General features: G+C 43.4%; 1 protein-coding gene across 11 annotated transcripts in view; it reads left to right on the forward strand.

Annotated features, from left to right (window-relative positions):
* The window catches only part of clocka (clock circadian regulator a), a 168,527-nt gene that overhangs the window by 123,903 nt on the left and 31,053 nt on the right, over positions 1–13,571 (forward strand). For 10 of the 11 annotated variants that reach the window (XM_067987247.1, XM_067987288.1, XM_067987266.1 and 7 more), the window contains 4 exons: positions 2,527–2,602; positions 9,443–9,581; positions 12,512–12,609; positions 12,738–12,785. In XM_067987247.1, the coding sequence (XP_067843348.1) occupies positions 2,527–2,602; positions 9,443–9,581; positions 12,512–12,609; positions 12,738–12,785 (361 nt within the window). The remainder of the gene's footprint in view (positions 1–2,526; positions 2,603–9,442; positions 9,582–12,511; positions 12,610–12,737; positions 12,786–13,571) is intronic. The other variant, XM_067987279.1, reaches the window with a different exon arrangement.

The following is a 13,571-nucleotide window of genomic DNA, read 5'->3' on the forward strand; positions in this document are numbered from 1 at the left end:
AGTTTAGTTTCCCATCATTTGAGTGGCAGTCAATATTAACACACATTATATATTCCTGTAGATGAACCTCTAGAGAATATCCACTGTTAACAACTGGTGGTCTAGAAGTTTTTCTGAACTCTGGTGCCATCCAAGAATGATACATTCATGCTTTAGTGATCTCAGGTCGAAGAGGGACCTGAAGGTGTAGATTTGTCAGTCAGTTCTGGTATCCTCCCCACACAGTGCCAGATAATCCAGCCTTTGACATGGTTTCTGAGGGTCAGTCAGCTATTAAGCCCGTTAGAAGTAGTGACTCCTGGTTTGCACATTGGAGGTGGTCCATGATGCTCCCCATAATTGTCACTGTCTGATCTAGCAGAGAGGAATTCCCTACTGCCTGGTTTGACTTTTTAATTTTTTTATTTAAATAAGCAAACCTCAAAAGCAGTGTATTATTAATAAAATGGCAGGATTGTGGAACTTCACTGCTGATTTTATTCACCAATGACTGAGAAAGAAGAAATAGCTCTATCATCATATTCTTGGAATGCATTGTCACCAATCATTGTTGTTTGGTGTCTAGCTGTCTTAAATCAGTAGAAGAAACCGCAACACGATTGTGCAGCTCCAGGAGTGGAGAGTAAATTGAAGTTAATGTTCAGATTCTAGTTGCAGCAGGGGATTGTTTTTATTTAAATACATACAACCATACGAAAATGACAGACAGAAAAAACCTACTGTTTCATTTAGCCTGGCCTACAGAGTTGTGATGCCTTATGCACCACAAAACATGCACTTCCCACCTGCCTGCAGCCATGGGAGAGGCAAAAAAAAAGATTTTAAAAATCCGGGGGGGTGGTGGGGGGGGTGGGAAATGGAAAATTCCTCTCTGACCCTCTTGGGTGATTGAAACTAGTCCAGGAGAGCACATTGGCCCTGTTTTACATTACAGGATATCTATTTAATGTACGAGGTGATCTCTGCCCCAGTCAGAAACAGATCCAGCTCTCGCTTGAAGGGATAAAATACTGTCAAGAATGACTGTTGAGTTCCACATTTTGGGGGTTCTTTCTTTTTTCCTAATTAGACCTCCCTATGCCGTGTATTATGCCCAGCCGAGAGGGAAGACAAACTGCTCCCAAGCCAGGAGCCATGTGAGAATGGTATAGGATAACTCTCCTACTGACTTTACCTCAAAAACCAATGTATTACTGTTCTATGGCACAATAAAACAGGCAATTTGCATTGATGCACCATTCACTCTGCCCAGTACGCAGAATTGGCTGCCACGGCCAAAGCCCTAGTACCCTATCCCTCCGGGACTATCGTGCTATATTCAGATTCGATGTGGGTCTACAATGCCTTGACAGAGTTACCCATCTGGGAAAGAAGTGGTTACTTGATGCCTGACTCCAAACCTCCCACTCACTCCTCCCTTCTCCAGTGCATAGTAGCTCTAGCAGAGAAGCTTGATGTATGTAAGATGAAGGGGCACACTAAAAAGGGCATCCATTGTGCATTGCATCACTAATGTGGTGAGCTATTTTTGGAATCAAAAGGCCTCACATCATCCAAAATCATTATAAAACCATTTCCTCTCAGGATTGGGGCCTAGCAAAATAAAAAAAAAACAAAATGAAATGGCTCAAGGGGTTTTGGAAATCCCAGATCTGTGGAATTAAAGTTTTTATTATGTGTTTTTTTTAATTGCTCATTAATTGTGTTTACGTACCAGTTATGCATTGCTTCTATGAAGCAGAAATGACAGAAAGGTAATAAGCAATACAACAATGGTAACAACACCTCCAGCGAAACATTAATTCTTGCTGATTTCTTAGCAATATGACACTGATGTTAGCAATATGACGTTCATGTTAGCAATATGACGTTGATGTTAGCAATATGACGTTGATGTTAGCAATAGGACACTGATGTTAGCAATAGGACAGTGATGTTAGCAATATGACGTTGATGTTAGCAATATGACACTGATGTTAGCAATATGACACTGGTCTTAGGAATGTGACACTGATGTTAGCAATAGGACAGTGAAGTTAGCAATATGACACTGATGTTAGCAATATGACACTGATGTTAGCAATATGACACTGATAATGTTAGCAATAGGACAGTGATGTTAGCAATATGACACTGATGTTAGCAATATGACGTTGATGTTAGCAATATGACGTTGATGTTAGCAATAGGACAGTGATGTTAGCAATATGATGTTGATGTTAGCAATATGACACTGGTGTCAGCAATATGACACTAATTCTGCTGTTCGGCGGAAAAATATGTCATATTTACATGCTACACAACTGCATTCAAACTGCAAATGCATTATGTGCTGATGCGGGCCGTAATGACCTACCGCAAGACTGTTTTCCAATTTTAGAAGATGTCTTACTAAAATGTCTTACTTTAATCTAGCCAAGGGAGTTGCCTCAGAAGCAGCATGTATTGAAGTTGAAATACGGTGAAATATGGCTATAATGTCATTGGCTGTCCTTAATTAGTTGCTAATTTTCATTTACCATGCAGCTACGCAGAAGTACGAGCAGAAAGGAGAAGGGACCTTAGCGTAGAAGAGTCCCCACCAGAGATTACTGTTGACAAGGTGAGATACAGTACTGAGTACCAAGGAGATATGAGTGGTCTGGGTAAATAGCGGGCACACACGGGGTCCTGAGTTAATTTGAGGTCTGCAAGCAGATCATTACTTTTGTAAGTCTAAAATCAACAAAATTATTTTTCTTCCTCCCACCCCTATGAAAATGACTACTATTGCATCAGGACAATTGACTATGTGGTAAGAAAGTGATTATTCTGATAACTAAGAGCAATAGGTATTTGGTGCAATGGTACAATGGATAAAAGATTTTGTACATTTCAAAAGAATGTACACATTTTTACACACCAAGCTGAAGATTTGTTTTACGGCACTTACAATATGTATACACAAGTCTGAAGCCTAATTTAGGGTTCAAAGAATCTCACAGCTGCAGGAGCAAAGCTCACAGTTATAAACTTGTGGGCCTAGAAATTCAATGGCGCTGCTCCAGTTTTTCAGGTGCAAAACAGGCATCTAAGCAAACAGTATGGCGGGCGGGTGAGCATGTGCACTCATTAGGTGATTGAAGTGTACCTAATGAGTATTGGATCGGGCTGCTCTGTAGACATCCAGGGCGTACACCAGAACTACAATATTTCTGACTATAATATTTAAATAAGAGTCTTATGCTTATTGTAGATTTTGGGCTGCCCCAACTACTGATTCACCACGTGATAAACGTGCTCAGCAACTTGTGGTGCTGACAGGCAGGAAGGACCCTTCACCAGCGCTATTTAAAGGGCTCATCCACTGCATACAGGTTAGCTTCTGGTTTGTCCTTTAAGGCTGCGGGTTAACATCTGGGCGCTTTTTGGCCCATCACCAGCCTGGCAGTGTTCTGAATAGAAAGGGATGCCACTGTCTCAATGTCCAGCTTGTTTGTGTCCACAGGCAGTGCATCATGCAGGTCTATGCCTGATTTCCTGGCAGCAGTCATGATTAATATATCCTGCGCCAGTCCTCTGCCGCCTTTGTTTCAACCAGGTCATCGGGATATAGGCTGGCTACTTGCGACAAATGATATGCCCTTCAGACTTGGCTCATGACTCCTGTCACGAACCCGGGCACAGCTGCATAGCTGACCTTCAACGAGAGCCATACTGCCACCAGAAACATCATCGAGCAGACAGTTGGCGTGCTCAAGCAATGGTAATGCTGCCTAAGCTGTTCGGAAAGACCTTTGCATGTATCCAGATCTGTGGTCGTGCTGCTTGCTCCATAACTTTGCCATCACGAGGGACCAGCCCTTACCATCACCAGGGCTGCAAGATGTCCAACAGGAGCAGAAAGAGGAGGGAGACCAGGGGCGGCATCGATCACAAGTGTCATTAGCTGCCAGAGTTCTGAGAGAGCAGCTCACTTCGCCTGAACCATCCCTGCCATCTCCAATACATCAACAGTCCTGCAATCCTTATCACCACCGTTCCTACTACCTTCCTTCAGTCCAGCCTTATGGGTCTTGCCTGCACTTCGCTACAAATATAAACATCAACAACAAATCCAGAACAAAAAAAACATTTATCAAACAACTGAATTCCATCTGTATCGAACAGTTAACAGAAATAATAATGAATCACCCTTTTGCAAGCCCTTAGTGCCTATCTTCTGACCTTGTTTACTTATCCTAGTGCTACTACAAAGTGCTTCCCCAGTGGCTACAGCTTGGGAAGTGGAAGGCTGCTGAGCTTACAATGAGGACCCTTCAGACGGTCGTGGTAGGCGACCTTGAGCAGCCGCGGGCCTTGAGGACCTGGCTGCAGACTTCTCCACCTGGGCATGGACTGGGGCAGTCTGGCCCAGCTGATTGTTTGGCACTAACGAGTGCACTGGTGGAGTGGGTGGTGGGAGAGCAGGCATGTTGTCATCCTGAGAGAGGACAGCAGGTGCCTCTCTCATGCAGCCAAGGTCACTCTCCTGGGACTGCACCTATGCACTCCTACTGTTCTGCGCGAGAACTGAGTGCAGGAGTGATGTGATACTCTAGAATCCCCTGTCAACACTGGCCTCCAAATCCAAGATGGTATCCATTTGAGCTTCCATGGCAGCAGTGTTTGCAGAAGCTCCAACATGGTGGCACCACTGTCGTGTTCATGGAGCTGACTGTTTGGTCCATGTTGGACAGGATGGTCTCCATGCTCTGCACGAAGCCCTGATACAAGTTGGAGCTGGACTCCTCCATGCCCTGAGCCATTGTGCTCAGGCTCGCTGGCAGGCTGCCCAGTGCACTTAGCATTTCCTGGTGTTTGCCCATCAGCCTTCTTCAGTAGCTTGGGCCCTCGAAGACAGCATCTGAGTCCTCTCCAGTAGAACTAGTATGCAATCTTGCCCTATAGCGAGCTTGCACTTGTGGCATCTTTATCCCCCTGCCCTAGCTCCTGCACACTTATGCCTGGTGATTCACCACATGAAAACCCTTCCTCTAGCCTAGCCTCCAAAGTACGTGTGGTGCCAGTGTCTGAGCTGGTGCTTGCTGGGATCAGATGGACTGTCAGCGCATCTTCAGGAAGGCTGGCCTCCTCTTCCTGAAGTGGCAGAGGTATCTCCATATTTTCAGCACCTGAAATATGAGAGATGTGGCTGCTGAAAGCAGATGCAGGTTGTCATGCAGAATGTGTGTCGGGTGAGTTAGAAGTAAGAAGGGAAAAAGAGGATAAGGTATGAAGAAACCCTGCATGACATCTCCTCCAGTGTTGCTTCTTACCATAGCCATAACTCTCTCCTTGCCCATGAGGCATTTTCATCCACGGGAAATAGGCTTCCTCCAATGGCAGCCTCCTGACTTGGGTTGTGCGTGACATTCTGCTGCAGTAAAGAAGGGAGTATGTTAGAGATAGTCTTATGAGGTGTTTAGAGAATATGCCTGTCATGATCAAATAGTTGCTATTTAGTGTTTAAGATGTGAGATGTGGGGAAGTGACGGTTGCAATATTAGTGAGTGTGTAAGTATGAGGGGAACTAGGTGGAGTCAAGTGTGGTGCAATGATTATAGTAAAGTGAAGGGAAGCGGGGGAGGGGAGTATTGTGAGGTGAGGCTGGAGGTGTGAGGAAAGTAAGAGAGCAGTAATCTTTGACAACTCTGATAAGGTCATTGATTTTTTTCCAGCATTGCAGACATGGCCTGGGATCTAAGCAGCTGGCATTGAACTCCTCTGTGACGTCATTGGCGGCAAAAAGCCTGGAGGGCTTTCTACCCCCTGAGGAGAACAGGATCTTCTTCCTTCTATCCAGGGCCTCCAACTTGGCATCAGATAACCTGAATGTCCTGTCTGGTCCTCTTGCAGACATTTTTCTCTTCAGCAGCTTTCCCTGCTTTCTGCAGCCAGAATGCACCTCCCTTTTACAAGGTGCTGCCTGCCTTTAAGTGGCATCTGAGGGCCCCGATTTCCAGAGTGTCCTAAAACAGGCGTGTAGCCAATGAATGCTTGTGTCATTGTAATGAGCTGGCAGCACCAATTTCATGTGGTCCCTGTGACCAGGTAAACAGGCACGTGCAGCATGTGCGTGCCCCCTGCGCGCCTGATTCTGGGTGCGATCGAAATTCCAGGCTGTGATGATCTTTCAGGCTAGGTTTACAAAGGGAGAACACATAGTCTAGATTTGACACCCGTTCACAATCGGTGAGTGAAAGATCTAGCCCAAGATGTGTCACAAGTCACATATGAAATTTTGTTCTGATCAACCATGGAGATTCAGACTTAACCAATAAATGCCATATCAACACACATATATTTTTGAACAAAAATCAGTTTGAGTTTTTGTTACACCAAGTAAACTCGGCCTAACTTTGATACCTTTGATCGCCTCTTGGGATTAATATATTGATACAGAAAACAAAAGCAACTGTGTTGCTGTCTGTGAATTTGGCCTGAATAATAAAAATACGCATAGTTGGGGAAACAAAGTTATGCTGGTTGGCACCTCCATGACTGAAAGCATTTCAAGGGTACAAAGAATGGGGTCCAACCTGAATCTGAGCAGATGATGAAGCATTTTGTACAAGGAACACGAGAAAATGGTTATACAGTGACAATTCACCCTCTTCAGACAAAAGTAAACTGTACAGAACACAAATATTGCTGATAGGAGATTGAGGACAAAGAAAGGAAAAGCTTGTAATTATATCGCACTTTTCACGAATAAGGACATCTCTTCTGCCAGAAGTGCCGATCCTTCTCGACCTTCTCCTGAGGTCCCCACAATCAGAGATGCCAATTCAATTCACTCCACATGGCTGAATATACTGGACACAGGAAAGGCTAAGGGCCCAGACAATATCCTGGCTGCAGTGCTGAAGACCTTTACTCCAGAACTAGTTAAGCTGCTCCAGTACTGCTACAACACTCGCATCTACCCGACAATATGCAAAATTGCCCAGGTATGTCCTGCCCACAAAAAGCAGGACATCCAACCCGGCCAATTACCGTTCCATCAGCCAACTCGCAATCATCAGTGAAGTGATGGAAGGAGTTGTCAACAGTGCTATCAAGCAGTGCATAAAATAATCTGCTCACTGATGTTCAGTTTGGTTTCTGCCAGAACCACTCAACTTCAGGCTTCATTGTAGTCTTGGTCCAAATATGGACACAAGAGCTGAATTCCAGAGGTGAGGTGAGAGTGACTGCCCTTGACTTAAGGCACCATTTCACTGAGTGTAACACCAAGGAGCCCTAGTAAAATTGAAGTCAATGGGAATCAGGGGGAAAACTCTCCAGTGGCTGGAGTCATACCTAGCACAAAGAAGATAGTTGTGGTTGTTGGAGGCCAATCATCTCGGCCCCAGGAGTTCCTCAGGGCAGCATCCTAAACCGAACTATCGGCAGCTGCTTCATCAATGACCTTCCCTCCATCATAAGGTCAAAAATGGGGCTGTTTGCTGATGATTTTCACAGTTTTCAGCTCCATTCGCAATTCCTCAGATAATGAAGTAGTCCGTGCCCGCATGCAGCAAAACCTGGACGACATCAGGCTTGGGCTGATAAGTGGCAAGTAACCATCGCTGAGTTCTGCAACATCAATATCCTGGTGGTCACTATTGACCATTAACTAAACTGGAACAGCAACATAAATGCCATGGTTACTAGAACAGGCCATAAGCTGGGTATTCTTTGGCAAGCAGTTCACCTCCTAACTCTCCAAAGCCCCTTCACCACCTACAAGGCACATGTCAGGAGTGTGATGGAATACTCTCCACTTGCCTGGATGGGTGCACCTGCAACAACACTCAAGAAGCTCAACACTATCCAGGACAAAGCAGTACACTTGATCGGCATTCCATCCATTGGCTTAAATATCCACTCCCTCCACCACAAGCGTACCGTGGCTCTGCTGGGTGCCGCTGCCCCACCAAGTGCAGTTCCCCCGCCCCACCAGGTGCCGTTCCCCCACACCCCCACTCGGTGCCACTGACCCACCGGGTGCCATTCCCCCTTGCCCCCACTAGGTGCTGCTGTCCTGCTGTGTGCTGTTCCCCCACACCCCCACTAGGTGCCGCTGTCCCTCTGCTCATAGACCGGCCCAGATGGGGTGCACGTCATTTTCAAACCTTCTGACTCTGAGGTGAAAGTGCTACCACTTAGCCAAAGCCTAAACAAGCTGAGGATTGCTGTTTGCGGTTCATTAGGCACATCAATCTTGCCAACAATGCTGTACAAAATACGTCAACACTTGTTGGTGATTATGAGAAGACACGGGAAGCTGCATTATAAGGCTGCACAACTGGATAAGCACTGTGTAGAACTGAAGGTCAGCAATGTAAAATGTGCTGTGCTAAAAAAATAACTATTAAGGGCTATATTTGTCAATATAACACTGATTTGTCCATAATGGAGCTAACTGCAAGTCAAGAATGTAGTTGTAAATCATTTTTTCCAAGGATGCTTTGTGAAGCGAGTATCAAAAGTAGCTTTATGTGGGCAAACATAAACATATCATAGTCATCAATCACAATCATAGACAGCAGCAAACTATTTGCAGAAATCTAAAGTGAACTGGACCAATGACAGCAGTCAAACAATGCTGTGTTATTCGGAGATTTCAAAATGCTGCATCTCCAACAACACTGAGGATAGTCTTTCTAATAATGAAGATGATCTGTATAGCACCTCAGAATCAAGCTCTAATGCTGAATAAAGTGATAACAGTGTGCTTTTCTTTCTGGTAGGAAAGTACCTAGTACTGGAAAATATGGGTACATGTAGCCGTATTTTTTTTAGAAAGCTGGAGAGGGAAAATTCTACAGAAGTACTGTATTTTGTTTTTTGTTGATAGTTATCATGGAGCATTTTGCTAATTGTGTTTGGAGGGAAACCATAGAGAGGTATTACTTTTTCTTTTTGTTGATACTTATCATGGTGCATATAGTTCATTGTATGTCTCAGTTTTAAAATATTTCTACTGATAACCTTCACAGTTTTATTTAAAGAAAATTGTTAAAGTTACTGGAATATGTTTAAAAATTGTGTTGGAAAGGGAAAATTATAGAGAAGTACAGCATCAGCTGTCATGGAGTATATTGTTCATTGTGTAGTTCTTGGGCATGTAATTGTAAATGTTTAAAACTACAAATTTGTGTTTTTCTGGTGTTTGTTTTATTTGAGGGAGGAGGGGCTTGAGTTGGGGGGCAACCTCTAAACAGGGGCAAGCTCTAAATGCATCAACATGGTATGTGTGTATAATAAAATGTACCAGCTTCAGAGAAATGGGAGGTATTACTTTGACATTTTGATTTTATTTACTAGGTGCTTGGAGATACAAGTTTTTTTTTGTCAAGTTTAAGCTCATCATTATTGGCATTGGAAAATAAATGTTTTCCCTTCCTTTCTCCCTACCCCTACGTTTTGGAATCAGGATTCTGGATCTGACACTAAACTAAACACAGTCAGTCTCAAGGAGGCAATGGAAAGATTTGATCACAGTCGTACACCATCTGCTTCCTCAAGGAGTTCGAGAAAGTCTTCATTACATACTGCAATGTCTGATCCAACCTGTAAGTTTCAGGACTAATAGTATGCCTAGTTTAAATTTTATGCTTCATTTAGTGTTAGTTACAATATTATTGATTATTTATACTCTTACTTTTGATGAAGAAATATTCTCTCTTTCACTTTCCCGCATAGTAACCGCTTTATTTTGTATGCAACTTGTTAGGAGGTAGACCATTGCCAGCAAATAAAAAGAATTTCTCTACATGGATATTCTTTGTGAAATGAAAAGATAAGCATATTCACACTTCTGGTGGGATAAGATAGAACCTAAAAGAGGACATATAGAATTGTCCTGCCATTTGTGTCTGCCATTGCTAAGTTATAACTTAATAAAACTCCAAAATGGCATCTGATTGGCAATGAGATCATCTGTCCAAAACAATTCACCAGTTACATATCATTTGTGATAGTGATATAGTCACACGATAGATATGGATGATGAAGGCCATTCAACCCAACCGATCTCATCCATCTGGAAAACATCTAGTTCTTACCTCTTCCCTCCCCTGCCCTCCTCAGATCACAATGTACAGCTTTTTTTAATGATTGCAAGGTTTTAGCCTTCACTTCTTTGGTGCCCATTCCACATATTAGCCATACTTTTTGTGTGAAGAGGAAGTTCCTGACATCAGCTCTAAATTTGCCATTCACCAGTTTGAACTTGTGCCCCTTGTCCTGTTACAACAGTCTTCAACATGGTTAATCATTCAATCCTCCTCTAACGCTGCTCCTCCATTGTCAACCTTGTTGGGACTGCCCTCACTTGCTTCCATTCTTACCTATCCAATCATAGCTAGAGCATCTCTAACAATTACCTTAGGAGTCCACTAAGGATCCGTCCTTGCCCCCTTCCTCTTCTTTATCTATATGTTCCCCCTTGACATGATCATCCGTAGACATGAAGTCAGCTTCCACGTGTATATAGAAACATAGAAAATAGGAGCAATTGTAGGCCATTCGGCCCTTCTCCGCCATTCAAAATGATCATGGCTGATCGTCTAACTCGGTACCCCATTCCCGCTTTTTCCCCATATCCCTTGATCCCTATAGCATTAAGTAATATATCTATCTCCTTCTTGAATACATCTAATGACTTGGCCTCCACTGCCTTCTGTGGTAGAGAATTTCACAGGTTCCCCACCCTCTGAGTGAAGAAATTTCTCCTCATCTCGGTTCTAAATGGCATACCCCGTATCCTGGGACTCTGACCACTGGTTCTGGACTCCCCAGCCATCGGGAACATCCTCCCTGTATCTAGTCTGTCTGGTCCTGTTAGAATTTTATATGTTTCGATGAGATCACCTCTCATTCTTCTAAACTCTAATGAATATAGGCCTAGTCGACCCAATCTCTCCTCATACGTCAGTCCTGCCATCCCAGGAATCAGTCTGGTAAACCTTCGTTGCACTCCCTCCATGGCAAGCACATCCTTCCTCAGATAAGGAGACCAAAACTGCACACAATACTCCAGATGTGGTCTCACCAAGGCCATGTATAACTGCAGTAAGACATCCCTGCTCCTGTATTCAAATCCTCTTGCAATGAAGGCCAACATACCATTCGCCTTCCTAACTGCTTGCTGCACCTGAATGCTCGCTTTCAGCGACTGGTGTATAAGGACACCCAGGTCTCGTTGCACCTGCCCTTTTCCCAATCTATCACCACTCAGATAATAATCTGCCTTTCTGTTTTTACAACCAAAGTGGATAAGCTCACATTTATCCACATTATACTGCATCTGCCATGTTCTTGCCCACTCACCCAACTTGTCTAAATCACATTGGAGCCTCTTTGCATCCTCCTTACAGCTCACATTCCACTCCAGCTTTGTGTCGTCTGACGGAGTACGTTTGCATGAGATATTGATGACACCCAGTTCTACCTTTCCTCTGCCTCTTTTGACCCCTCTACTGTCCCTGTGCTATAAGACTCCCTGTCCAACATCTGGTCTTGGATGAACTAATTTCCTCCAGCTAAACATTTGGGAAGACTAGAGCCATCGTCTTCAGCCCTGGTACAAACACCATACTTTCGCCATTGATTAATTCCCACCTCCACCTTCCCCTGGTACCATCTCAGGCTGAACCAGACTGTTTGCAATCTTGACATCCTGTTTGACCTCAAGCTGAGTTTCTTTCCATGCAAAGACTGTTTGCTTCCACCTCTATCCTGACCTCAGCTCATTTCTGAAAACCAACCAAATAGATTTTATTGGCAGCTAAGAGTGAAGCATTCTATCATCTATCTTAAATACTATTGATGAATCTGGACTGTCACTTCAGTACTAAAGGAGTACGTTTGCATGAGATGTTTAACCGAGGTTCCAGTTTGCCTGTTCAGGTGGACAGACATTATTCAAAGAAGAGCAGGGGAGTTCTCACTGTCAGGATGCACTTCTTCACACAAAGGGTAGTGGACATCTGGAACTCTCTCCCTCAAAAAGCTGTTGAGGCTAGGTCAATTGAAAAATTCAAAACTGAGATAGATAGATTTTTGTTAGGTAAGGGTATTAAGGGATATGGAGCAAAGGCTTGATGGAGTTGAGATACAGATCAGCCATGATCTAATTGAATGGCGGAACAGGCTCGAGGTTTGAATGTCCTACTCCAGTTCCTATATCCACACTCTTCACTAACACCTTTCCACCTGTGCATATGGTCTGGTCTCATGATAGTATCCTTTGTCTCCCTTCCTTGTTATCAATGCTCTGGCGAACTGCTAATATTTTTGAAAATGGGTAAAACTGCACAAAGTCAGAAAGTTGCATTCCATTGAATGCTTATAGATGAAAACAGATAAGATTGTAAATGAAGAATTTTTTTGGTACATATCAGCTCATAAGTCCTAGATTTTTTTGAGCTATTAAATCATCCTACAATATTTGTTGCATTTTGATTCTTAACTTTTTTCAATCCTATTTTCATTTTAATAGCAACACCCACTAAACAGCAGACTGGTACAAGCACACCTCCAAGACAGACATCTGGTCATGAAATGACCCCTCAGAGAAGAGAATCACTGAGCAGCCAGGTAAAATTGGAGTGTTTTTAAAAACAAAGCTTTGCTTACTTTATGATCCAGCAGGATGATTTCAAAGTGACCTATACGTGTATTTTTTTATGTTAGTGAATTTATTGTTGATTCTTTTTCACTTCCAGCATACTCCACACTGCAATGGGTTTTCAAAACAGGCACATTCCAAAAAGGTACTGGGGCTATTTCCACTGTAACAGAGAAGGCTAAGAGATTTAATGGAGGATTTTAAAATGAGTTAGAGTTTTGATAGCGTGAATAGGGAAAGACTAATCTGGTTGTGGAGTCAGTAATGAGAAGGTCATCAATTGAAAACTCTCACTAGGAGTGTGAGAAGAGAGGTTAGGAGAAATTTCTTTACACAGCAGACTGATAGAGCACTGAATGCTTTGACACTGAGAGTAACTGAGGCAAAGACCATTGCAGTTGGTTCGCTAACTAACCTGTAATATATTAAAAATCTTGCTTCAGTGCTCACTTCCCCTCTACAAAACTTTACTTCCTGTTGGCTCTTTTATGTCAACTTTTCCCATTATAAATTTATAATGGTAACTGCCTATGCAAACTTGTCATGCTGTAATTATACCCTCCCACCAGTGGTGAAACTGTACAGGCTAAGTTTTGCATTGCCCAGATTAAAATCATAGAAGTTTACAACATGGAAACAGGCCCTTCGGCCCAACATGTCCATGTCGCCCAGTTTATACCACTAAGCTAGTCCCAGTTGCCTGCACTTGGCCCATATCCCTCCATACCCATCTTACCCATGTAACTGTCCAAATGCTTTTTAAAAGACAAAATTGTACCCGCCTCTACTACTGCCTCTGGCAGCTCGTTCCAGACACTCACCACCCTTTGAGTGAAAAAATTGCACCTCTGGACCCTTTTGTATCTCTCCCCTCTCACCTTAAATCTATGCCCCCTCGTTATAGACTCCCCTACCTTTGGGAAAAGATTTT

Source organism: Heptranchias perlo, chromosome 1 (assembly GCF_035084215.1).
Source record: "Heptranchias perlo isolate sHepPer1 chromosome 1, sHepPer1.hap1, whole genome shotgun sequence".
In the NCBI taxonomy this organism is placed as follows: Eukaryota; Metazoa; Chordata; class Chondrichthyes; order Hexanchiformes; family Hexanchidae; genus Heptranchias; species Heptranchias perlo.